Source organism: Muscardinus avellanarius (genome assembly GCF_963383645.1).
Source record: "Muscardinus avellanarius genome assembly, chromosome: 5".
Taxonomy (NCBI): Eukaryota; Metazoa; Chordata; class Mammalia; order Rodentia; family Gliridae; genus Muscardinus; species Muscardinus avellanarius.
In genome coordinates this window covers 79,485-107,481 of record NC_137790.1, presented here as the reverse complement: position 1 = coordinate 107,481, position 27,997 = coordinate 79,485, and the positions used below count along the sequence as shown (strand labels likewise).

The 27,997-nt window shown below is 44.5% G+C and overlaps 1 protein-coding gene across 1 annotated transcript; it reads right to left on the bottom strand.

The window, feature by feature from the left end:
- Nucleotides 1–541: 541 nt before the first annotated feature.
- On the bottom strand, nt 542–27,997 carry LOC308263142 (syntaxin-binding protein 4-like; the record flags this gene model as incomplete). Its single annotated transcript, XM_080696005.1, is given in 14 exon segments — nt 542–550; nt 863–1,005; nt 8,500–8,626; nt 17,082–17,171; nt 17,682–17,776; nt 17,983–17,999; nt 24,759–24,869; nt 25,246–25,273; nt 25,811–25,998; nt 26,168–26,208; nt 26,748–26,995; nt 26,998–27,232; nt 27,499–27,826; nt 27,828–27,997. Coding segments are annotated over 14 exon segments (1,830 nt in total).

The window sequence follows — 27,997 nt, the reverse complement described above, 5'->3', positions numbered from 1 at the left end:
TTTGGGCCAAGACTAACCTTGAAGCCCTATGTGTCTAAGATTTCCACTCAGAGAGATATACCTGAAATCACAGGCAGTAGGTGTGAAATCTAGTTTGTGTTTTGTTTGGAAAAAAACTGCTTTGTGTTGGATCTCCAGGATGGTGAGAGACTGGCAAGGAGTTGCAAGGGCAAACAGAATCAGCTGAGGAGACAAGAGGATGCCATTTTCTGATTTGTTCTTCCCAGGGAGGAATTTAAGATGGCCCTGGAAATTCAATTCCTGGAAAAAAAAAAAAAAGATTCCAAACATAATGAGCAGAGAAAAGAGGATATTGAGTAACTAAAAGGGTGGATGCAACTTCCCCCTTGGAATCCAGAGTCCTTTTGGGAGATGAGCAGACAACACTCACCCCACCCTTCACACACAGCTGTACACAGCATAGAACCACCTCGTTCTTCTGTCTTGATCAGCAGGCTCTGATCACTTTTCTTGGTTCCTCAGCCCTCACTCAAGATCCTGACCCACAAAGAGTCCCTTTCACAGACTATAGAGTATAGCATTAGTTGAGCTGTGAGCAGATATACAGTTTCGGGTGACAGCGAAGAAGGTGGATATTAAAATTTTAAATTCACCAAAGACCTCTGCTTAGGGCTGTTACAGAAGTAAACATATCTCAAGTCTTAACTGGTCAGAGGAATTTCATTTCAAAAGACAACTCAGTCTTCAACATCCTGATCCTCTGGAATGGCAGTACGTGAAAGGCCCAAGGACCCTCTAGGGTGGAGAGGAGGCCTGTCTAAGCCTTGGGCAGTACTCTACCTAGGCAGAGCCATTTGTCAGTTTAGAAAGTTTTGGATGCTGTAAAGACAAGTACGATTACCAGAAACCTGGAAGAGTTATCCAGCAGGCAACGGAACCGACAGACGAAGTTCCTCTCCAGATAGGAGGCATCTTCCCAGGGCAGATGCTGTGGGCTGCCAGTGGGGGTGTGCCCAAAAGAGAGGAGCCCCTCTCCAGGCAGAGCTGGAAGGACAGAGAGACAAATAAGACCATAGAGCAGAAGCATCTACAATTCTATAAGCGGCTAGTGGGTAGAGAGAATGTGGGGTCACAAGCCCTCTGGGCAAGTGAATGTCCCCCAGCAGCAGGATGACCTTGAACAGTATGACAGAGTCTGACTTGCCCCTTCATCAGACAGTGCTAGTGGCCTTGGTGTCTACTGCCGGCCTTCAGGGCTTCATGACGAGCAGGATAAAAATGAGATAATGCATAATCCCACAGAAGCCATGTACTGCATATGATATTTGTCAATGACTGATTGCCTATATGATGGTGGTTCAATAAGGTTATGGTGGAACTGGGAACCTGGCACCCAGTGAATCATAGTCATCATAAAATCCTAGTACAATGTGTTACTCATGTGTGCATTGTTGCTGGCGTAGACAAGCACACTCTGCTGCCAGCCGCCTGCGCAAAGCACATGCAGTTATGCACAGTGCATGATATTCAATAACAAGCACTCACTAGTAAACGGTGATTCTACTGGTGTGTGCTTGCTGTACTATACTTTTTTTGCAGGTCTGGGGATGGAACGCAGGGGCATTCGACTCCGAGCTACACCCCCTGCCCTATTTTTTATTCTTTATTTTGAAACAGGGTCTCACTGAGCTGCAGAGGGCCTCACTAAGTAGCTGAGGCTGTCTGCGAACTGCGATCCTCAGGTCTCAGTCTTCCAAATGCTGGACCACAAGTGTGTGCCATCCCCCCCCGGCTTGTACTATACTTTTTAATCGTTATTTTAGACTGTACTCCTATTCGTAAAGAAAAAGTTCACTACAAAACAGCAAGCTGTGTTACGCTGGCGGCAGCCTCATACATGTCCTGCCACTGCATCGAGAGGCTGCAGGTCTGTGTGAGTGCACGGTGTGATGTTCCTAACATCACTTGACAACACATTCCTCAGCCAGATCCCCCTTGCTAAGCGACACGTGGTTGTGTATCCCTCATCAGCAGTCCTGTTGGCTCTGTTACTAAAACTCACCAGGGGGCAGCCACTTCTCATCACCTCAGCCTCTACTGTGCTGGCCCGTTTTCTTGTTATCAGATGACCAGACACCGGGCTAACCCTGGACCAGCTTAGAGTCTCACCTGTGTGATCCTGGTCCTCAGTTTTCTCACTTGATTTCATAAGATTGTTATGGGAATTAGCATTTTATATGTCAAGCACTCTGAATGCTGTTTGCCTCATTGTAATCTCCACAGAAGTCTTGGCTTTTACTATCAATTTTTTCTTGCCTTAACTTTAAAATTTTTTTTTTATTGGTGCACTGTATTCATATATCATATTGGGATAAAAAAACTTTTGTAGACATACATGCACACATCACCCAGTTAGCCCCTACCCGATCCCCACCCCATCCCCTCCCCATCCCTCCTTCCCATGCTTGGCTTGGTGGTTGACATCTAGTATTATAGCAATCTATCCAAAATTAACAATGATAATCTCACAGAACAGTTTCATTTCTCTGACACCAAGCTTTTGATGACTTAAAGATAACATTTCAATATTTCTTTTTGCTTTCTTTCTTACTAGAGAGTATTTTTTCTTTTTTCTTTTTAGGTGAAACTATCATACATTTATTTATTTATTTTTCAGAAAAAAATCTATCCTACTATGAAATATGGACTAGAAGATATACATTTTCTGATTTCAAACCTTATAAAGCTATAATAATTGAAACAGTGTAGTACTGTTATAAAGGCAGATATATAAACCATTGGAGTTAAATAAGTCTAGAGATAAATTCTTCCATATATTGTCAAGTTATTTTTGACAAGGTTTCCACGAACATTTGGTGGAGGAAATAATAATCTTTTAACTAAATATTGTTGAAAAATAATAATTACATGAAAAAGAATAAAATTGGACCCTTACCTAACACCATATACAAATATTAACTCAAAATAGATAAAAGACCTAAATATAAATGTTAAGATTATAAACCTTTAGAAGAAAATATGGGTCATAAAACCTCACAACATTGAAATTGGCAGTGATTTCTTGGATATGATTTCAATGGCACAGGCAACAGAAGGGTAAACAAACTCCCTAAAAAGTAAAATAATATTGTATATCCTAAGACAATGTAAACAGAGTTAAAAGTTACTGATAGAATGAGATAAAATATTTCCAAATGCTATATCTGAAGGTATATTAATATTCCAACTAGAAATCCTAAAAATTAGCAACAATAAAAGCAAACAATACGCCGGGCGTGGTGGCGCACGCTTGTAATCCCCGCGCTTGGGAGGCGGAGACAGGAGGATCACGCAGGTTCGAAGCCAGCCGCGCTGGCGTAAGAGACCCTGTTTCAAAAATATAAAATAGGTCTGGGAGTGTAGCCCGGAGGAAGGAGGGCTTCCAGGAACCCCAGTACCACCAAAAAAAAAAAAAAAAAAAAAAGCAAACAATACAATTTAGAGATAGGTAAAAGACTAACATAAATAATGAATCTCCAAAGATAACCAATCTTAGTTGTCTGCTGGATGGAAAATCTTGTTTCTCTGATTCTGGTGTGTGTTACCTATTTCTTCTTTGTAGTTAATCTCTTTGAGTATTTTCTCTAGCGCTGGTTTTGAAGACATAAATTCCTTCAGTTTCTGTTTGTCATGGAAGCTTCTTATTTCCCCATCTAATTTGATAGAAAGTTTTGCTGGGTAAGAAATTTTTGGCTGGAAGTTGTTTTCTTTCAGAGTTTGGAATATGTTACTCCAAGCCCTTCTGGCTCTCATGACTTGGTTTGTGAAGTCTGGAGTGATTCTAATTGGTTTGCCTCTGAATGTCAGTTGGCCCTTTGTTTTTGTTGCCTGTAAGATTCTCTGCTTGGCTTCCACATTGGTCATTTTGACAATTATATGGCGTGGGGATCCTCTTCTCCGATCCTGTCTAAAGGGAGTTCTATAGGTTTCCTGGACCTGCGTATCGACCTCTTGCTCTATGCTTGGAAAATTTTCTGCTATTACTTCCTTGAAGAGATTGTTGATCCCTTTGGTTTCACCTTCTTTTCCCTCCTCTATTTCAATTATTCTTAGGTTAGCTCTCTTAAAATGGACCCATATTTCTTCAATGTCAGATTCCTGCTGTCAGATTTTTTTTTTCTAAATTAGAAAGTATGCGTTCATTTTTGGAGTGATCATCTTCTAGGAGCAAGATTCTATTCTCCATGTGATCTAATCGATTGTTTATACTTTGAATTGAGGCCTTTACTTCATTAATTACATCCTTTATCTCTTTTTGGCTCTCTCTGAATTCTTTTCGAAACACCTCTATTATTTCTACAGTTATTTTCCTGATTTGATCTTCTAGAAATCTCTGAATTTCGTTTTTATCAGGTTCTGATGTTGTGGGGTTGTCGGCATTCATCACTCCATTGTTATTCCTCTTTCCCATGATTTCAGAAGTTTGTGCCTTCTCTGGGTTCTTCCCTGGGCCACTATGACTTCACTTAAGGTGCTCTGGATCTTGAGTCTATGGTATCTCAGTTCCCACTACTCCTTTACTGGGTTGTATCACAGAGTCTCAGACCCAGGGAGTCAGTCGAGGCTGCTTTTGACCATGGGGGGTGCCAGGTTGGGCGTTCTCCTGCTGGGAGTTGTGACTATGGTGTGATATCTCTGCCACCACCACTCCCCCACTGGGTCAAGTCCCTGGGAGTGAAGTACTGGGATATCTCCTCTTGGGGCCGCAATTTGACTCACTGTTGTTGAGTGCGCTGATGGAGCTGTAGAGGACTCAGTGAATTCACTGCTGCTGCTGGTGGTGGCAATATGGCACCACTGTCACACCCTCAGCTGTGAGGCTGGCGTATTTCTTCTCTGTTTTTGAGCTCTGCTCTGAGTCCCTGCAGGGTGTGCTGAGCCCAGCCCCTGGTAGCTTTAGACACTCCCTGTGCCGAGAAATCTGCTGAATTCTGCATGGCTGATCTGCAGCGGCTCACCTTGGCTTGCTGTGTGCTGCTCCTCTCTGGAGCCTGGTGGGCTGTTGAGTGCGTTGGTCTGGTGCCATCCGGTGAGCTCACTGCTGCCGCCAGCAGTATGGTGCTGCTGCTGCATCTTCGGCCGTGAGGCCAGTGTATCTCCTCTCTGGCTCTAAGCTCCGTTCTGGGTTCCCTTCCTCTCTGGGGCCTGGTGCTGCAAGGGCTCCGTGCCGCGGCTCCAGCCACAGCACTGCGGTCTGGTTTCCTTCTTGTGTCTCGTTTTTCCAGCCCTCTTTTTCTCTGTCCCTGGTATTTACATTCCTTGTTTCTCTGCTGATGGTGTTTTCTGGCTATGAAAGGCGCTGATTTTGTGGTAATAGAGATTGGTTGTTAGCAGGGCTCGTAAGCCCCGCTTTTCTCCGTCGCCATCTTCCCGGAAGTCTCCTCTTGCCTTAACTTTACATCACCTTCTGACAGGTGTCCCCACTTCTTCCTTGTACCCACTCAGCTGTCAGAGTGGCACTAAAATATAACTTAGATCATGTCATTTCTCCATGTAGAAATCTGAAGAGACTTCCTTCCTCCAGGTCTTTCCAGTGACTTGCAGGGTTGCCTGGTGTCCCACCCCTAGCAGCATGATCGATTTGGGGCCTTCCAGGGGGCTCCTTGCTACGCCTTTCCGTGCCCAGCTTCCACCTGCTCCAGCCTTCTGCACCTTGCATTGCTTGTCCTTCATCTATCCATACCTCTTTGCTTACTTAATTGACAGGTAAAATTTTTTGTATTTATGATACACAACATGATATTTTGATATATGTATACATTGTGGAATGGTTATTATTTAACATGTGCATTATCTCATAGACTTAGAGCATTTTTGTGGTCACCCATGCCTACTTAAATGGTGTTATGCCCACATTTCAACTTTTCTGTGGTGATATAAGGGTATACAAGAAATTTAAAACATGAAATTACACGAAAAATTTCAGAGTATTCATTGTTTAGGACACACAGTAGTTTAAAAACTCTTTTTTTTTTTTGGTGGTACTAGGGGTAGAACCCAGTGGCTACTTCCAGGCTATACTCCCAGACCTATTTTATACTTTCTTTGGAAACAGGGTCTCACTAAGTTGCTGAGAGCCTCACTAAGTAGCTGAGGCTGGCTTCGAACCTGTGTGATCCTCCTGTCTCAGCCTCCCAAGCACGAGGATTACAAGTGTGTGCCACCATGCCTGGCTACACACAGTAGTTTAAACCTGCCAGTATCAGGAGGTGTATAATTCTACCAGGACTGTGGCATTCACATGCAGTATATATGTGTGTGTACGTGTATGTGTGTTACTGAGGATTGAACCCAAGAGCATTCTACCTCCAGGCTATACCCCAGTCCTTTTTATTTTTTGGTTTGAAACAGGGATTTGGTAGTAGCTGAGAATCTTGTGAAGTTGTGAGACTGGCCTTGAACTTGCTATCCTCCTGTCTCAATCCCCCAAAGATAAGGCTTACAGGAGTGTGCCACCGTGCCTGGCTCATTCACATGCATTTGACATTGTTTTAAAATCCAGGTCATTTTTCCTGAATGAGAATGATTAGAATTGATACTTTATTTGGGGGTTGGGAAACAGAAGAGAAATATCTAAAGAAATGAAACTTCCAATGTCCACTTCTCAGTTTCACTGCTTCTGAGCATGCTCTTCATGCCTTAGCACAGAACAAATCATAAATAAGACTGATAACAACATGCTAAAGTCTTTTTAGAGGATATTCTTTCATATTTATTTGGGTCCAAAGTGCTATGAATGAAGTGAGATAATTTGGAATATTATTGACCTATCTTTTGAACAAATGCCAACAACCATTAATGCATAGCTGCTCAGTGTGTTAAACAAGAAACCTATTAGGTTATTACTGACAATTTTTAAAATGTTCTCAAATCTTTTATATTTATGTATAAAAATACAGTTGGAACAGGAAGTTAGAAGTTTCTCTGTGAGCAAAAAGAGTAGATACATGGAGCTAGCAAGGGCGGCAGCAGAGCAGGACCCAGTGAGCTGAGCACGCTGGGTTATTGGTGTTGGGGCTTGGCCTTGAGCTGCCTGGGCAGTTTTAGAAACGTCCTTGCCCAGCTGGGTGTGGTGGTGTATGCCTGCAATCCCAGCATTTGGGAGGCTGGGACAAGAGGATCAGCCACAGCTACTACTTAGTGAGGCCCTTTGCAACTCAGTGAGACCCTGTTTCCAAATAAAGAATAATAAAATCCAGGGCTGGGGTTGTAGCTTGGAGGTAGAATGCCCCTGGGTTCCATCCCCAGTACCACACACACACACACACAAAGAGGTGCTTGCCCCACTCTGCGGCTTTGCTTTCGAAGCTGCGACTCAGAGGTCGTGGCGTAGACATCCTCCACTCCCAAGCCCATGCCGAACTTCAACTTGTTTCTTCCCCTCGGGCACCTCCAGTCTGTGTGGGCAGGGTGGGGCACAGAAGAAGTAAAACACAGAAGAAGTACACAGAGAGCAAAACTCAATGCTGAGGACAAGGCTCCTGACCTCAAGGAGCTGGCAGTCTGGTGGGAAAGAGTAATTCTAAGACCAGCACTCGGGACAAGAGTCTTCGTGGATGTCTGGACTGGAAGGAAGCTTTGGAAAAAGGCGGACTAAGGTCAGCAACCAAAGCCAACTGAGTTCAAGTCCAGCCTCAAGATACACAGCCATATCTTAAAGGTAGTCTTCTTGTTAAGTGTATTTTTGTTTCATGTTTAGCCTCCCTACCACAAAAAGGATAGCCTTAATGTACAAGTACTGGCACCTGGCTTCAGTTTTTTCTAACTCAATCTCCATTTTTCAAGTATTTCAGCCTCTTCTGATCAACCTTCACAGTGACACAGAGAAGGGCCTTGCCTGTGTGTGGGTGGACCATGTGCACTCAAGTCCTGGAGACGGTCTGTCTGGGCTTTCAAAGTGCCATCCACAGGAAACAAGGGCCCTTGCCCGTAGCTCCCAGCAGGCAGCAGAGCAGCTGCCCAGAGCACGAGGCCACTCACCTCCCCACGCCTTGCATGCACACAGGCTCAAGTCCCTGACAGCCTGGCATGGCAGAGGGGAGCATCTGCCTGGGCAGGCAGGATATTTCCTCCAGAGTGAGTCCTGCCTCTTGGCGGCTGAATCCATCTGGGCAGCCTGATCCCCTCACCTGCCCGTTTGTTCATTCAGGTAGATGGTATTCATGAAAAGCCCACTAAGCATGGGGCTACATTACTGAAAGAGATCTTGAAACCCCTGCCTGCACCCTGCTGGTGGTAAATTCATGCCTTGTGCATGTTTTCAGTTACTGGGTCTAAAGGGTGCATAACCACAATGCTGTCTGGTTCTCCGGTTCCTCTCTCCTCCTGGGCCTGGGCCTGGGTGAGCATGCCGTCAATGCTTACAAACGCAGACATTTGAGCTGAGAGCTTAGTTTACTCTCATGGGCCATAAGGACCAACGCACAGGTACAGGTTGATGCTGTGTTCCATCCTCCCCTCTAAGCTTTGGTGACTTACGGTTGGTGTTCTGTTCTTCCTCTCTGCCGATCGGTGCTGTGTCTGGGGACCAGTGGAACTGGCTCTGGAACATTGCCCTGTCCTCCCTGTGGATCAGCTCGAACACGCTCTGATAGATGATATCTGACTGCAAAGACCAAGGGCAGTGTCACACTCCTGGCGGTTTCCTGCCTTCTTGGAGCTAGCATGTGGCCATCCACCTCAAATGGCCCCAGTCAGCCCAGCCTCCCCGATCTCCTTCCCAGTGATCAGGCCTCTGTGCTTTGTGTCCTGTCCCTTTCCATCCTAGGGGTTCCCAGAGCTCACTGTCTCAGGCTGCTGCTGCCTGCTGCTGTTTCTGGACCCAAGAGTGTCACTGGAGTGGGCACCCCACAGTGTCAAGGCCTTGCCAGGATTTTGTGGTAAAGGGATGGCAGTTCTTGCGGGCAGTGAAAGGGAAAGAACAACTGCCCTGGAGGCAAGCCACAGGGAGCTGCCTGAGGTGCAGCCCTGGGGAAAGCTCCTGAAACAGCCCTGAGAAATGCCTCACAGTTCAGTGGACAGAGTGTTTGGTTTTCCAAAAAGCCAACCATTGGCCATTCTGGATCACAAAATTAAATTGAATTTGAACAGAGTTCTCATTTCCAGAGATATAAGCTTCAAGTTGTTCCTGCATTTGGCTAAGCAGCGACTTGAATGAGTTCAAGAGCAAGTGCATCCTGTCCTCATGGGTTTCTGCAAACACCCGGCACACAAATCACATAGGAAAGTGTCAAACTGTTCCGAATCCAGTTGCTTTGAGAAGTCTTAGTAAGTTTCTTAAAAATCAAATATTTAATAATGCCGGGCGTGGTGCTGCACGCTTGTAATCCCCGCGCTTGGGAGGTGGAGACAGGAGGATTGTGCAGGTTCGAAGCCAGCCACACTGGCTTAAGAGACCCTGTTTCCAAATAAAATATAAAATAGGTCTGGGAGTGTAGCCCGGAGGTATAAGGGCTTCCAGGAACCCCAGTACCACCAAAAAATAATAATAATAAAATAAAATAAAAACAAATATTTAATTAAAATATAGGGAGGGTCGACAGTTGTCTGCAGGTATTAATTAAGTTTTGTGCTATTGGGAAGGGCTTGAGATTCTTCCTGACTGACTGGGAAGAACTACATGCAGTTGGAAGTTACCTGTTGATCAGCAATAAAAATTTGCTGAGCCAAATTCCATCCCCAAATAATTCTTCACTTTTTATTCATTTAACTCCTGCTATACACAGCCACCATCACACTGAGCATGATCTTTAGGAGTCTGTTATTTATAACTATTTTTGGCCACTAAACTCAGAAAGAAAGCTGCTTTTCAGGAGCATCTCTAGCCTGGTCTATGGTACAGTGGTAAATGTTTAACTACAGTCTGGAATATAATCTACCAAAGGATGAAGACACTGGAGGGCCCTGAAAAGAGGCCTCCAGATGGAAGGAGGCGGTCTCCACGCTCAGCTGTGACACCACAGTGCTTGTCCCAGCAGACACAGTACTTCCCTGATGGGAAACTCTAGATCAAAGCTTCCATTGGTAGCCAGGTGCGGTGGCACACACTTGTAATCCCAGTACCTGGGAGGCTGAGACAGGAGGATCAAAGGTTTGTGGCCAGTCTCAGGTACTCAGTGAGGCCCTCTGCAATTTAGTGAGACCCTGTTTCAAAATAAAGAATAAAAAGTAGGGCTGGAGGTATAGTGCAGAGGTAGAATGCCCCTGGGTTCAATCTCTAGTACCGGAAAAAAAAAAAAAAAAAAAAAAAAAGCTTCCATTGCATCCTGTTAGACTTCCCTGGAGCTTTCCTGTGGTCTAGACTTCACAGAAGGACTTCCCTCCTTCACAGTGGTTGTACATAAACTTCTCAGGACACCAGGAACCCAGGAAATGGGCAAACTCTCTGCTGGGCTTTAGAAGCCAAGGTAGCAATGCTAAGTTGCTCTAGCAGTCAGCAGAGGAGGGAATAAAGAGGTCAAGGGACTTCCGGGAAGATGGCGACCGAGAAAAGCGGGGCTTAAGAGTCCCGCTAACAACCAATCTCCATTACCACAAAAAGAGCGCCTTTCATAGCCAGAAAACACCATCACCAGAAAAACAAAAAAAACCACCAGGCTCCAGAGAGAAAGCGGACTGAGAACAGAGCTCAGGGCCACAGAAGAGACACACGAGCCCGAGGACGCGGCAGCAGCGCCATACTGCCGGCGGCAGCGGTGAACTCAACGGACGGCTACAGCAAGCCAGGTGAGCCTCTGCGGAACAGCCAGGCGGGATCTTTCGGCGCAGACAGCATTTAAAGCTCCCAGTGGCTGAGCTCAGCACACGCTGCAGGGATTCAGAGTGGAAATCAAAACCAGAGAAGAAAAAATACGCCAGCCTCATGGCCGAGGGCGTGGCAGAGGCGCCATATTGCCACCGGCGGCGGCAGCAGCAGTGAATTCACCGAGTCCAGTACAGCTACATCTGCGTACTCAAGAACAGTGAGTCAAATTGCGGGCCACAGAGGAGAAATCGCAGTATTGGGCCTCCTGGGACTTGACCCAGTGAGGGAGTGGTGGTGGCAGAGATATCACACCATAGGAGAACGTGCAACCTGGCACCCCCCATAGTTTAAAGCAGCCTCTATCGACTCCCTGGGTCGGAGACTCTGTGATACAACCCAGTAAAGGAGTAGTGGGGTTTGAGATAATACAGACTCGAGATCCAGAGCACCTTAAGTGAAGCCATAGTGACCCAAGGGAAGAACCCAGAGAAGGCACAAACCTCCGAAATCATGGGAAAGAGGAATAACACTGGAGTAATGAATGTGCACAACCCCACAACATCAGAACCTGATAAAACAGAAAATCAGAGATTTCTAGAAGATCAAATCAGGAAAATAACTGTAGAAATAATAGAGGTGCTTCGAAAAGAACTCAGAGAGAGCCAAAAAGAGATAAAGGATGCAATTAATGAAGTAAAGGCCTCAATTCAAAGCACAAACAACCGATTAGACCACATGGAGAACAGAATCTCGCTCTTAGAAGATGAGCAATCCAAAAATGAATGCATAGTTTCTAATCTAGAAAAAAATATCCAAAGCAGGAATCTGACATTGAAGAAATATGGGCCCATCTTAAGAGAGCTAACCTAAGAATAATTGGAATAGAGGAGGGAAAAGAAAGTGATACCAAAGGGATCAACAATCTCTTCAAGGAAGTAATAGCAGAAAATTTTCCAAATATAGAGCAAGAGGTTGATACACAGATCCAGGAAACCTATAGAACTCCCTTTAGACAGGATCGGAGAAGAGGATCCCCACGCCATATAATTGTCAAAATGACCAATGTGGAAGCCAAGCAGAGAATCTTAAAGGCAACAAAAACAAAGGGCCAACTGACATTCAGAGGCAAACCAATTAGAATCACTCCAGACTTCACAAACCAAGTCATGAGAGCCAGAAGGGCTTGGAGTAACATATTCCAAACGCTGAAAGAAAACAACTTCCAGCCAAAAATTTCCTACCCAGCAAAACTTTCTATCAAATTAGATGGAGAAATAAGAAGCTTCCATGACAAACAGAAACTGAAGGAATTTATGTCTTCAAAACCAGCGCTAGAGAAAATACTCAAAGAGATTAACTACAAAGAAGAAATAGGTAACACACACCAGAACCAGAGAAACAAGAGTTTCCATCCAACAGACAACTAAGATTGGTTATCTGTGGAGATTCATTATTTATGTTAGTCTTTTACCTATCTCTAAGTTGTATTGTTTGCCTTTATTGTTGTTAATTTTTAGGATTTCTAGTTGGAATATTAATATACCTTCAGATATAGCATTTGGAAATATTTTATCCAATTCTATCAGTAACTTTTAACTCTGTTTACATTGTCTTTGGATATACAATATTTTCTTTTATTTTTTAGGGAGTTTGTATATTCTTCTGTTGCCTGTGCCATTGAAATCATATCCAAGAAATCACTGCCAATTTCAATGTTGTGAGGTTTTATGACCCAGATTTTCTCCTAAAAGTTTATAGTCTTAAGATTTATATTTAGGTCTTTTATCTATTTTGAGTTAATACTTGTATATGGGATTAGGTAAAGGTCCAATTTTATTCTTTTCCATGTAATTATTATTTTTCAACAATATTTAGTTAAAAGATTATTATTTCCACCACCAAATGTTCGTGGAAACCTTGTCAAAAATAACTTGACAATATAGGGAAGAATTTAGCTCTAGGCTTGTATTTAACTCCAATGGTCTATATATCTGCCTTTAGAACAGTACTACACTGTTTCAATTATTGTACCTTTATATGGTTTGAAATCAGAAAATATATATCTGCTAGCTTTGTTCTTTTTCAAGATCGTTTTGGGTATCTAGAATTCATATTCCATATTAGGATAGATTTTTTTCTGAAAAATAAATATATAAATATATGATAGTTTCACCTAAAAAAACAGAAAAAAATATGCTCTAGTAAGAAAGAAAGCAAAAAGAAATATTGAAATGCTATCTTTAAATCATCAAACACTTGGTATCAGACAAATGAAACTGTTATGTGAGATTATCATTTTTATTTTTTATTTTATTATTTTTTTATTTTTTCTTAAATTTTATTTTATTGGTGCACTGTATTCATACATCATAGTGGGATACAAACTTTTGTAGACATACATGCACACATCGCCCAGTCAGCCCCCACCCGATCCCCACCCCATTCTCTCCCCATCCCTCCCTCCCATGTTTGGCTTAGTGGTTGACATCTAGTATTATAGCAATTTATCCAAAATTAAAAATGATAATCTCACATAACAGTTTCATTTGTCTGATACCAAGCTTTTGATGACTTAAAGATAACATTTCAATATTTCTTTTTGCTTTCTTTCTTACCAGAGAATATTTTTTCTTTTTTTTTTTTTTTAGGTGAAACTATCATATATTTATTTTTCAGAAAAAAATCTATCCTGATATGGAATATGGACTCTAGATACCCAAAACAATCTCGAAGCAAAAACAAAGCTAGAAGATGTATATTTTCTGATTTCAAACCATATAAAGCTACAATAATTGAAACAGTGTAGTACTGTTCTAAAGGCAGATATATAGACCATTGGAGTTAAATACAAGCCTAGAGCTAACTTCTTCCCTATATTGTCAAGTTATTTTTGACAAGGTTCCCACGAAGATTTGGTGGTGGAAATAATAATCTTTTAACTAAATATTGTTGAAAAATAATAATTACATGGAAAAGAATAAAATTGGACCCTTACCTAATCCCACATACAAGTATTAACTCAAACTAGATAAAAGACCTAAATATAAATCTTAAGACTATAAACTTTTAGGAGAAAATCTGGGTCATAAACCTCACAACATTGAAATTGACAGTGATTTCTTGGATATGATTTCAATGGCACAGGCAACAGAAGAGTATACAAACTCCCTAAAAAATAAAAGAAAATATTGTATATCCAAAGACAATGTAAACAGAGTTAAAAGTTACTGATAGAATTGGATAAAATATTTCCAAATGCTATATCTGAAGGTATATTAATATTCCAACTAGAAATCCTAAAAATTAACAACAATAAAGGCAAACAATACAATTTAGAGATAGGTAAAAGACTAACATAAATAATGAATCTCCACAGATAACCAATCTTAGTTGTCTGTTGGATGGAAACTCTTGTTTCTCTGGTTCTGGTGAGTGTTACCTATTTCTTCTTTGTAGTTAATCTCTTTGAGTATTTTCTCTAGCGCTGGTTTTGAAGACATAAATTCCTTCAGTTTCTGTTTGTCATGGAAGCTTCTTATTTCTCCATCTAATTTGATAGAAAGTTTTGCTGGGTAGGAAATTTTTGGCTGGAAGTTGTTTTCTTTCAGCGTTTGGAATATGTTACTCCAAGCCCTTCTGGCTCTCATGACTTGGTTTGTGAAGTCTGGAGTGATTCTAATTGGTTTGCCTCTGAATGTCAGTTGGCCCTTTGTTTTTGTTGCCTTTAAGATTCTCTGCTTGGCTTCCACATTGGTCATTTTGACAATTATATGGCGTGGGGATCCTCTTCTCCGATCCTGTCTAAAGGGAGTTCTATAGGTTTCCTGGATCTGTGTATCAACCTCTTGCTCTATATTTGGAAAATTTTCTGCTATTACTTCCTTGAAGAGATTGTTGATCCCTTTGGTATCACTTTCTTTTCCCTCCTCTATTCCAATTATTCTTAGGTTAGCTCTCTTAAGATGGGCCCATATTTCTTCAATGTCAGATTCCTGCTGTTGGATATCTTTTTCTAGATTAGAAACTATGCATTCATTTTTGGATTGCTCATCTTCTAAGAGCGAGATTCTGTTCTCCATGTGGTCTAATCGGTTGTTTGTGCTTTGAATTGAGGCCTTTACTTCATTAATTACATCCTTTATCTCTTTTTGGCTCTCTCTGAGTTCTTTTCGAAGCACCTCTATTATTTCTACAGTTATTTTCCTGATTTGATCTTCTAGAAATCTCTGATTTTCTGTTTTATCAGGTTCTGATGTTGTGGGGTTGTGCACATTCATTACTCCAGTGTTATTCCTCTTTCCCATGATTTCGGAGGTTTGTGCCTTCTCTGGGTTCTTCCCTTGGGTCACTATGGCTTCACTTAAGGTGCTCTGGATCTCGAGTCTGTATTATCTCAAACCCCACTACTCCTTTACTGGGTTGTATCACAGAGTCTCCGACCCAGGGAGTCGATAGAGGCTGCTTTAAACTATGGGGGGTGCCAGGTTGCACGTTCTCCTATGGTGTGATATCTCTGCCACCACCACTCCCTCACTGGGTCAAGTCCCAGGAGGCCCAATACTGCGATTTCTCCTCTGTGGCCCGCAATTTGACTCACTGTTCTTGAGTACGTAGATGTAGCTGTACTGGACTCGGTGAATTCACTGCTGCTGCCGCCGCCGGTGGCAATATGGCGCCTCTGCCACGCCCTCGGCCATGAGGCTGGCGTATTTTTTCTTCTCTGGTTTTGATTTCCACTCTGAATCCTTGCAGCGTGTGCTGAGCTCAGCCATTGGGAGCTTTAAATGCTGTCTGTGCCGAAAGATCCCACCTGGCTGTTCCGCATCGGCTCACCTCGGCTTGCTGTAGCCGTCCGTTGAGTTCGCCGCTGCCGCCGGCAGTATGGCGCTGCTGCCGCGTCCTCGGGCTCGTGTGTCTCCTCTGTGGCCCTGAGCTCTGTTCTCAGTCCGCTTTCTCTCTGGAGCCTGGTGGTTTTTTTGTTTTTCTTGTGATGGTGTTTTCTGGCTATGAAAGGCGCTCTTCTTGTGATAATGGAGATTGGTTGTTAGCGGGACTCTTAAGCCCCGCTTTTCTCGGTCGCCATCTTCCCGGAAGTGAGATTATCATTTTTAATTTTGGATAAATTGCTACAATACTAGATGTCAACCACTAAGCCAACCATGGGAAGGAGGGATGGGGAGAGAATGGGGTGGGGATCGGGTGGGGGCTGACTGGGCGATGTGTGCATGTATGTCTACAAAAGTTTGTATCCCACTATGATGTATGAATACAGTGCACCAATAAAATAAAATTTAAAAAAAAAAGAGGTCAAGGGAGAGGGGATGAGGGATGCCACATTTCAGGACTCCAGGATACCCATCAGAGGCAGTGTGGCCATAGGACAGCACAGGCAGGTGGCACAGGGTTGCCCTGAGGGTTGGTGGGAGGCAGCTCTCCTTTGCAGGACAGGGAACAGGAAGAAATGGAGCTACACCAAGACCACTGCAGTGATGGCTACCGTCTGTACCACCAGCCCCTCAGGAGGAGAGCTGCTCCCCAGCAAAGGACTACACATGCTGCTCGGGTTTGCCTGTGGGCCTGTTATGCCGGCACCTCCTGTCTGTGTAGCACCAGTCCCTGCAACTGGACTCCTCAGACAGGTGATGTTGTTTTACTTTATTTTTCTACTTACATTGATGCATTGTCATCATACATCATACTGGGGCATAGAGTGATAGGTTATACAAGCACATGCCTCAAGGTGTTCCCCTCCAGATCCACATCACTCTAGCTTCCACATGTGAGAGAAAGCATACAACTATTTGCTCTCTGAGACTGGCTAATCTTGCTTAGCATAATATTCTCAAGTTCCATCCATTTTCCTGCAAATGGCATAATATTGTTTTTCTTTATGACTGAATAAAACTTCGTTGTGTGTATATACCACGGTTTGTGGTCCATTTATCTGACAGGTGTGTCTGATTGGGAACTTCCTCCTCCACCACCCAGATTCCTGTCCAGGGGTCAGGCCCACATGGAGGAGTGACGGCTCCCTGCTGCTCCAGCTCCCTCTCCATTTCCCTTTCTGCTGAGGAATCATGCAGTCCCTCCTGCCTTGGTGTCTGTTTCTCAGAGCACCTGGACTACCCCGCCCCTCCCCCAGCAGGTAAGAAAGGCAGCACTTTGGGAAATTTCTTTTAAAAGATGCTGGGGCGTACATTTGAGAGGCCCTGAGGTAGACTGCAGGCTCGGAGACTTCTACCGTAACCCGCAAGCACCCAACCCAGCTCTGCCCAGCACAGGCTTACTGGAGTCCAAAAGGAAACTGACCACTTACCTGGTGAAAGCCCAGGTAGTCCTGCACCGTCGGGGAGACGTATAAGATATTGCCATCCTCTGAGACCACCAGGAGGAAGCCGTCGAGGGCCTGGGGGGGGGGCGGGTGGCAGAGGAGCATGCTTCAGCTTTGCTGGGTGGCTCATTACAAGGTCTCAGCTTCTCAGAGCCCTGGTCCAGGCCTAGAGCTTCAGCAGAGCCCCTGTGGGTTCGCTGTGCCCCATGTACCAGCATCCCTCCCTCGAGCAGAGCCCAGGAGGGCCAGCTGCACTCACAGAGCTCAGCCTCAGGGCTCACACCAACTCTGAAGGAAAGGCGTGCACATTTGGGGTAAAGCAGAGCCAGACCCCAACTCCTACGTTTTCAGCACATTGAGGGCACTGTAGATTGAACACAGATGTGTATAAATAGTACATATCTCTGTACTGTGGTCCCCCAGATCTATATCCATCTCTGTCACCTCATCTGGAGAAGATTGGTTATCTGGAGCTCTTAAGACACAGATGAAAAGGATCCCCTCTGGTTTGGTTGTCTTTGCGCCTCTGTAGCAGGCCCTACCTCCTTGCCGTAGCCAGCTAGCTGGCTCCCCGCAGCCTCTCACCTGGGGGGACCAGGCAGAGCCATGTTCTCCACTGGCTGGAGCTGCCTGTGGGATTCGCCCGTGTGTAGAAGCAGCACAGTACAGGGTTGCGGGGTCTTCAGCAAGAGGCAGAAGTGGGGCACAGATTTCAGAGGGCAAAGGGAGGAAGGGCAGGGCTGGCTGCAGCGTGGCTGGCTCAGAAGAGTGGGCGGGTACAGGGCATGTATGCTGAGTTTCAGGTACAGGGCAGGGACAGATGCAAAATCCTCACAGGCGTTACTTCTGGGAGAGTTGAAAAGTCACAAAAATAGGCAAAAATCACTCTCCCAGAAGTAACGCCTGTGAAAAAGACGAAGGGCAATGTTGCCTGTGGATAGCGAGGAGATGCCCAGAAAAGGTAAGAACATGCATGGTGGACTATACAGATTTTCAAAACACTGAATCTCCAGGAGTCTCTTCACCTGCTGTTCTGGGCTGGGAGGTTTGTGGTCAGAACAGGAACAGTAGCAGGGACTGTATGGATGTACTTCTGAGGGACAGGAGATATAGGACGGCTCCAAGGGGCTTTCCAACCCTCATAAAGTGGCATTGAAGTCCCCGTGGACTTGATCAATTTTAAGAGAGTAGGGACTCCTGAATTGACAAAAATGATGTTTCCACCCCCCCCCCGAGAAAAACAGAAGAAGTTGAGCCGGGCATGGTAGCGCATGCTTGTAATCCTCGCGCTTGGGAGGCTGAGACAGGAGGATCGCACAGGTTCAAAGCCAGCCTCAGCTACTTAGTGAAGCTCTCAGCAACTTAGTGAGACCCTGTTTCCAAATAAAATATAAAATAGGTCTGGGAGTATAGCCCAGAGGTAGAAGGCCTCTGGGTTCCACTCCCAGTACCACAGAAGAAGAAGAAGGAGAAGAAGGAGGAGGAGGAGGAGGAGGAGGAGGAGGAGGAGGAGGAGGAGGAGAAGAAGAAGTTGTTACAGTTCTTGCACACCTCAGTTTGCAACCTGGGGTGGCCATACTCTCTCTCTCTCTCTCTCTCTCTCTCTCTCTCTCTCTCTCTCTCTCTCTCTTTTGTGGTAGTGGGGGTGGAACCCAGGGGCTTTCTACCTCTGGGCTGTACTCCCAGACCTGTTTATATTTTATTTGGAAACAGCGTCTCACTAAGTTGCTGAAAGTAGCTGAGGCTGGCTTTGAACCTGTGCGATCCTCCTGTCTCAGCCTGCCAAGTGTGGGGATTACAAGCGTGCCCACCGCGCCCAGCTCCATACTCTCTTAATAATGAGAATACTGTCGCCGGGCGTGGTGGCGCACGCTTGTAATCTCCGCGCTTGGGAGGCAGAGACAGGAGGATCGCGCAGGTTCGAAGCCAGCCGCGCGCGCTGGCTTAGGAGACCCTGTTTCCAAATAAAAATGTAAAAATAGGTCTGGGAGTGTAGCCCGGAGGTAGAAGGGCTTCCAGGAACCCCAGTACCACCAAAAATAAAAAATAAAAATAAAAATAATGAGAATACTGTCAAGGCACACTGCACTCTCCCTATTACAGCTATGCTGTTTAATCAAATCAGCTAGTGCAATGATCCCTATGCAGAAACCCCCAGATCCCGTGTTCTCTGACTCGCTGAAATCGGTTCTGTGAGCCTGGCAAAATCCAGCTTCCTGCCACTCTGTTTCTCCACCTTACAGCCCAGTGACTGCTCCAATTGTACATTTGTGTCCTTGAATCTCAAATGACTGTTTCTTCCCTGGTGTGTTTACATGCCCCTTCCTCTGGAGGACTAATTCACACCTCCTTCTCTTTCTTCAAACCACCAGTGTCTCCCCTCCTTTGCTCAACCTCACTTGCTAGTTCCTTAAAAACAAGATGCCATCAGAATGGAAGGTCTACATTCTACACCACTGCTTCCTCACTGTTCTGACCTGGGTCCCTCGGATCAGCCCCAACCCTGCCCAGTGGGCAAGCTGTCCAAGGGCTGTGCCACACCCAGCCCTGCACCACTGGATGCCACCCTACTTGATCAGGCAATTCTAAACACAGTGAAGACACAGCTCAGCGAAGACTGACTTATCCTGTGTTACATGGGGTGGTAGAGAATTAGACATAAAGTTAATCTTACGTAGGAAATATAAAGCCAACGCAGATTATAGCTAGTATTTCAAAGCAACCCCATACATTTGCAAGTAAATCAAGGATGATGATTTTGATCTTGGTAAAAATAAAATGCCATAATCCTGCCTTACAGGGCATGCATATAAAACCCAGCACATAAACCAGGTGTGGTGGCGCACACTTGTAATCCCTGCACTTGGGAGGCTGAGACAGGAGGATTGCAGGTTCATGGCCAGTCTCAGCAACTTAGTGAGATCTTCGGTAACTTAGTGAGATCCTGTTGCAAAATACAAAGAATAAAACGGGTGTGAGGATGTAGCTTGGAGGTAAAATACCCCTGGCTTCCATCCCCAGTAACACACACACACACACACACACACACACACACTCACTCACTCACTCACCACTCACTCACACAACCCAACTTGGAAACATGCTATTTTTTTCATGGAGGTGGCATTAAGTCATACTGATCTGCATATAATACTTATGTTCATATATTGAGATGTAATTTATATAAACAGAAATGCACACACCCTAGGTATAGAGTTTTTTTTTGTTTTGTTTTTGTTTTTGCAAATGTGTCCTCTTTCCCTAACAAGATATGAAAAGGCCCTTTCATAATCCTATAATGTCTCATCAGGATCTGCCCAGGCAACCTCTCCACTCCTGGAGTGTGTGTGCACTTACATCCCTGCTTCTTTAACTCATCACTTGCTGTCTCTGAAGATTATGCATCTTGTTCCATGAGTCAGTGATTCATTCTTTTTTAATTATAATATACTAAGCCGGTACTTGGGAGGCTAAGACAGTTCGTGGCCAGCCTCAGCTACTTAGTGAGGCCCTGCGCAACTTAGTGAGACTCTGTTTCAAAATAAAGAATAAAAAAGAATTAAAAAAAGAAAATAAAAATAAAAAGTAAAGAATAAAAAAAGGAATAAAAGATAAGGCCAGGGGTATAACTTGGAGGTAGAATGCCTCTGAGTTTGATCAGTACTGCAAAAAAAAATTTTATTTTTAATATATTATACAAGCATAGAACAAATTATTTGTTAATTCTCCTGATTTTCAGAAACTTGACTATGAATAATTTGATTTCCTTTGTATCTATCCTGCTTCATGAGCTGATATATAGTTTTTAATTAAAGTTGGAAAAATTGCAACCGTTATTTATTAGAATACTTTTTTTCTACCCAATCTTTTTTTGTATTAGTTTTGTGACTACAAACTGCATGTGTATTAGATTTTCTGATAGTGTGCCACAGTCACTGAGACTGTTTTAATTTTTTCCCACCACTTTCCTCTGTGGTTTAGTTTGGATGGTTGCTATTCACCTATCTTCAAATTCAATAACCTTTTCTTCCACTGAACCTAATCGGCTGTGATGCCCACCAAGTAATTTTTTTTAGTACAGATAGTTATGTTTTTCAGTTCTAGAATTTCCATTCAGTTATTTTTTTATAGTTTTAATTTTCCTGTTGAGAGTTCTTAAAATCTTTTTCTTCAAATAACTGAGCATATTTAAAATAGCTGTTTCAAAATATTCACCTGGCAGTTCCAGGTTGGTGCCATTTCTGAGTCTTTTTTCTTAGGCCGTATTCTTTGCTCTCAAACTATAAGTCATATTTCTGTTTCTTTGTATGTCTAGTGACTTTTCACTTCTCACTTTTATGCTATGATGCACCTTTATAAAGTCTTGCTTTCTAGATTCATTTAAAGGGTTTTGGCTTTTAGTCTGACATGCAGTTAACTTTTGGAAGCATACCCAATAATGTTGAGATTCGGTTTAAACCTTGTCAGGGAAGATCTAGAGTGACTAGAGTACCTTTACTCCCAAGGCATGCCCCTTTCAGTGTCTCATCTGAGAACCCAGATGCTGGCAAAGTCTCTCTGGATGGTCAGATTCTAATGGTGCTTGGCACTGTGCAACCTCTGAGTCCACCCATTAGCAGACATATGGGAGCTGTTTCTGGTGGGCCTGGGGAAAGCCTCGTCCTGAGCCTTTGCAGATCAGCTTCCCTCTGGTGAGCCAAGGGTGCTCCTATGACATTCCTGGTGCCGTCTTTCTTCACAGTTCCATCCTCTCTGGTACCCTTCCCTAGAAGTTCTGGTCATCTCAAAAGCCATATACTCTAGTCTCTGTTCCAAAGTAAATATTCCTTCTCTTTGTTTATCTAAGGTATTATGTCAGCAATGGAACATTTGACTAACACCTGGACTCATATTGGACTTGAACCTCCAGAACCAGTTGAAGTCAGTTTCTTACATAAGCAGCCTGTGCCAGGTATTAAGTAACAGTGATGCAAAGCTGACAAATAGACTTACTTTGTATACTTTGCTCATTCCAGACATCTGCACATAATTTCTGTATCAAGGTTTATCACAAGATGTCATTTTTAAAAATGCAGTTTGGAGCTGGGCATGGTGGCACATGCTTGTAATCCCAGTACTTGGGAGGCTGAGACAGGAGGATCGCAGGTTTGCGGCCAACCTCAACTACTTAGTGAGGCCCTGTTTCAAAATAAAGAATAAAAATGTAGGACTGGGGGTGTAGCTCAGAGGTAGAATGCCCCTGGGTTCAATCCCTAGCACTAAAAAAAAAAAAAAAAATGCAGTTTGGATAGTTTGGACAAGACATTCTTCCCTAGCCACAACTGTCTCTGTGAATGTGGTGGTGCCAGTGCCTGCAGTGAGTGTCTGTGAGCAGGGTGCTGCTTCAGAGTGGCTCACGTGGACTCATCTTACTTTTAAACACTTCCCTCAACCTCACCCTCTCTGGATGTACTTACAATTTGTCACAGCTTGCATACCTCCGATTCCTCTGTCACTCATGTCTGCATAAAATAATTTATTTGGAAAGCTTCTCTCTGTTATTTTAGGTTGACAATTTTATTAATCTTCCCAGAGAGCAAAGTTTGAACTTTGTTTTTTTTTTTTCTGTTTTATGATTGTTTCCTCTTTCATGTATCAGACTTTATCTTTCTTTTACTTTCTCACTTTATTTTTGGTATTAGGGATTGAACTTAGAGGCACTCTATTTCCAGGCATGCCTTCAGCCTGATTTTATTTTTTTATTTGGAAACAGGATCTCACTAGGTTTCTGAGAGTCTTGCTATATTGCTGAGGCTGGCTTTCAACCCAAGGCTGCTTTGAACCTGTGAATCCTCCTGTCTCACCCTCCCAAGCACTGGGATTACAAGCGTGTGCCACCACACCCAGCTTTTTTTAGTTTCTTGATACAAAAGAATGGGCACTGACTTCCTCACTTTGTTCCCCACAGATCTTTCAATGCTTTGTGGCGGGCAGAATAATGCCCATCTACCATTCCTCAAAACCTTTGAAAAGGTTACAAAACATTTCAAACTAACCAAAAGGTAGAAAGAACAACAAAATGGATACACATATATCCAGATTTAACTTATACTTACAATTTGACAGGATCTCTGTGACAGGTCTCTTTAAACTGTGTGTGTGTGTGTGTGTGTGTGTGTGTGTGTGTGTGTGTGTGTGATTGAACCAGGGGCATTCTAACTCCGAACTATACTCTCAGCCCTATTTTTTTTTTAAAACACGTTCTCTAAGTTTCTGAGAGTCTTGCTAAGTTGCTGGCCTCAAACCTGCAACCCTCCTGTATCAGCCTCCCAAGTACTGGGATTATGGGTATGAATCACCATGCATGATTTAAGTTTTTTTTTTTTTAAGATCTAAAGCATTAAAAGTGGTTCCCTTGGCTCACAGGTAGGGACTGGAGACTGCAGACTTTAGAGTAGAATAACTACTGGAGACTGAATCGTCAGCCACAACAGAGCCTAGGGATTGTCAGAGCAGATGAGTAAAGATGGAATCATTCTTCATGCCTTGCTTACTCCTGGAGCAGAGATCCACCTGTTTTAGTGATAACCCTTGAGGGAATTTGAAAGTAGCCCATCACACAGTGACCACACAGATTCTTTCTGGACCCTCTGCTGAGGTTTTTCTTTTTGGTCTATGAGGTGAAAATCTGCTATATATGTGACATCCAGAACCTGGATCTCTCTCTAAGGTAGTAGCCATATATACTTAGATACTACATTACAGAGAAAGAAGTTTAACAATGTTTTTAAATTAGCCAGAATGAAATGTGATATGGCAACATTTCCATCTATGTAACACATGATTTTTTCCTTTGCATGTTTGTCTCACAACTTGGGACATGGCATATAGTATACTTTTACACATATCCCTCTAGCTAAACCCCTTAGCCCCTGCTCTGGCCTAGCTCATGGGCTGCAGGCTTCGTCCATTGCGCAGCTGTGTTGATAGGTGGGGCTTTGGGAAGTCATTAGATCATGAGGGGCCCAACCTCATCAGTCACTGGTGTACTGATGGAGTCATAATTTAAAGGCATTATTGAAAGTGACGGGAACGACAGGAGATGGGCCTCGTTGGAGGCAGTGGGCCACGAGAGGCGTGCTGGAAGGAGCTCTCTAGTCCCGGCCTCTCTCTCTCCTCTCGGGCCACTGCAAAGTGACCAGCTCTGTTTCACCATGATTCTGTTTCACCACAGGCCCACAGGAGGGGCCAGAGGACCGAAACCTCAGGAACCGTGAGCCAGATAGATCTTTCTTCCTCTAAGTTGGTTTTCCTCAGGTATTTCATCACAGTGACATAAAGCTGACCAACACAACCCCTGAAGTAGATACAGAAGATAAAGAACCACTGTTCGGGGAGGGTGCCTATTATTCTACTAGTAGGTGACCCACAGGGATTGATATCTGGGACTTCTGACTCCTCCCACAACATGTGGGAGTCTCACCCACACAGCTTCATGAGGACAGACTTGGCCCAAATGGGAAATTAGATGTAAAATACTTGATGCACCCAGAGATTCTACACTGTTAATTACAGATAAATTTAGCAAAAGTTGAAACAAAATGTTTTCTGAAGAACTCTGAGGCCGGATCTGTTAGAGTGTAACTGCTGACAGGCATAGTGGTGGGGAAAATGGCACAGTACCTGAAGGAGTAAGTCCCCTTCAGAAAACAGAGCTGCGTCGACTCTCGGGAAGGGATGCGCAGGTCCTCCTGGGTTTGAGTGTGGGTCGGCAGGGCCCTCGGCACTGCTGTCCTTCAGGGTGGCTGAGAAAGTGGAAAGCTGTTACTGTAAACATGTCATGCCCCTGGGGTGGAGACCTGGCTTTCAGCTTTGAAGTGGAAGTGTGGCTCTGCTTCTTGGCACCTCCAGCTCTTCTCTGAAGGTTCGAAGGCTGACCATGCTAGCCGAATGCCTGCAGTCTGCCTGGGAACGGCCGTTTACCCTTTGTCCCGGCTGCTCTCCCTGCCCCTTCTCTGCAGGGTTGGGTGCCCTGTTCAGAGGCTGCCTCCTCCCAGCAGCCCTTCCATGTCTCCTCAGCAGTCAGTTGAGCCTCTTCTGCTCCCCAAGTGGTGCCGTCACCAGCAAAGCGTGGCTTGGTGTACAGCCATTTCATTTCCTCTTTGCTCACCAGACCAGGTGGACGTGCACGACAGCACCTGCTATGCAGAACCACAGGCCCAACGCTCCTGCTTCTCCACCTCTGAACTGCCACCCGGGCCAGGCCGTTGTCGGCTCCTGCTGTGCTCTCACTTCTGTTGGCCTTTGCAGGGCACTGCTGCCTGGGTCTGGCAGCCTTTGTGGAGTGAGAGTGTTGGGCTGATGTGGCCTCTCCAGAGGCATGTGGAAGAGTGGCCTGTGGCTGCCTGCCCAGAGCTGGGAGCTGGAGAAGGTCTGCACCTCCTCAGGAGACTCAAATAGAGCCCCTCTGAGCATTTTTGGCTCACCCAGGTGAGGCCACACTGGGCTGGGCCCCCAGACTGGTAGATGTTGCAGCCTCATCACTGAAGGAGAGACTTGTGAGCCTGTGAGCCTTTGACCCTTACAGAAACCCAGGATAACCTGGGTCACCCCAGCCAGCCTTTCCTGTGCACAGGCCTCCCCTCGGCCTCCTGTGGACAGGCCACCCCAGCCAGCCTGTCTCCTCTCGTGCACAGCCTCGGCCTCTCACACTTGCGTTGGACCAGCATGCTCACCTGTGAGGTAGCCCTTAATCTTCAGGAAGCCCACAGCCAGTCTGAGAATGGAAAGCTTGTCCAGCCGGGCACACACGTCCTTGGGAAAGGGCAGCAGGCTGGTGAGGTTGCTCAGCTCCTGATTCAGCCGGTCCCGGTGCCTTTTAGAAGGGTTGGACTTGGCTCCCTCTGGATAGCGCAGCTTAGGACTTTGGGAAAGAGAAACATGGTCATTGTTCCCCCTTCTGTGACATTTCACTCCTGTACCGCCCATGGGGCTCCAGCACTGGGCAGGCAGTGCGCAGTCCACGCCACATGCAGTCTGAGGCTGGAATCTTTATCCTACAGTCTCATGTTCTACCTCGCTGTGTCCCTCACCTGTGCCCTGGGCACCTAGAGCCCTGGTTGACCTGGCAGCCCTTGAAGGAGCAGGGTGGACACCCGTGAGATAGCCTGGCCACCTTCTCCACTTTCTCTGGCCTGATGTATTTGTGTCCATAAGTTGTCGTTGTTGTCGTTGTTGTTGTTGTTGTTGTTGTTGTTGTTGTTGTTGTTATTACACTAGGGATTGAACTGAACTCAGGGCATTCTACTTCTGAGCTATACCCCAGCCCCATTTTATTTGTTATTTTGAAACAGGGTCTCACTGACTTACTGTACACTGGTCTCAAATGTGCATTTATTTTTTCCTGTCTCAGCCTGCCAAGTACTGAGATTACACGTGTGAGGTTTTAAATTAGAAATTTAATATTTGATTTTATTTATCTATTTATTTTAGTCATAATTATTTGACAATTTTATTTCTTTTTTTCTTTATTAAATATATATTTAGAGTGGGTATGGTGGTGCATGTCTGTAATCCCAGTCCTTGAAAGACTGCGGCAGGAGAATTGCTGGTTTGAAGTCAACCTCAGCAACTTAGGGAGGCTCTCAGGAGATCGGTGAGACGCTGCTCCACATCTTGGAGCTCTTCTGTCAGCTGCTTCCTTTGCCTCTCTGACTCCAGTAATTTTTCCTTAAGCACCTTCGCTTCTTCCAAGGCATCATTTCTTTCGCGCTTAAGCCTTTCCATTTCATCTGCTTCTAAAGAGTCACAGGGAAGAAGCTGTGAATCTAATATGTTGGAAATTTCATGCGCACCAACATTTACTTCATCCAACTGCAAGCAAAACAAATTTCTGGCACCCTGGACAACATCTCCAACCACACTGTCCCCTTGGAGTCTGTCTGCACTTGCTGTTTCAGGGCTTCGTGTTCCTTTATAGGATGAACAGCAAGATAATTTAGAGCCATTTCCAGTTTCTCTACCTTAATGCAAACAGAGGGTTTTAGGGATATCTTCTTTTCTTGTGGTCCATAATTATCAGTCCGGGCTGGAGCAGTATCTGAATTAGGCATATCAGGAGGGCTATTGTCTGAAGTAATTGGAATATATTCTGTTTTCTTGTATCCAGATTTTATCTGACGTGTGTGTGTGTGTGTGTGTGTGTGTGTGTGTGTGTGTGTGTGGTCCTGGGGGTGGAACCCAGAGGCTTTCTACCTCCGAGCTGTACTCCCAGACTTATTTTATATTTTATTTGGAAACAGGGTCTCACTAAGTTGCTGAGAGCCTCACTAAGTAGCTGAGGCTGGCTTCGAACCTGTGCGATCCTCCTGTCTCAGCCTCCCAAGTGCTGGGACTACAAGGGTGCCTACCATGCCCGGCTTATCTGATTCATTTTAAAAGAAGGTAAAATGGCATCTTGAGTTTTGGGAGTGGGTGAGGTCTTTGGAACAAGTATTTCAGGAGAAGAAAGAAGAGTAGATGTTGAGGCCTCAGGTCCATATTCTCCTGAAGCTTGTAAAAGAGATGTACATGATAGATTTTCTGGGTGCGTGCCATCGGAGTTTTGTCTTATAAATGCTCTCTCCCAAGCAGATTCTGACCTCAACTTGGCTCTGGTAATTATGCTTTTTGCTTCTTCAAATGACACACCAATCAAAGATTTCTTGTTTATCGAGACAAGTTGATCTCCTGGCTTCAACCGTACATCCTTATTCTCCTCCAGGAATGATTTCTTGAATATATAGCGGTGGACCTTCCTTGCGGTTAATTCCTCCTAGGATCTTCAGACCAAGGCCTGTGTCCTTGGTCATTGTAATCAACTGACTGGCAGGATCCTTTTCAAGTACACTCGAGGACACAGCAGCAGATGAATTTTTATTCAT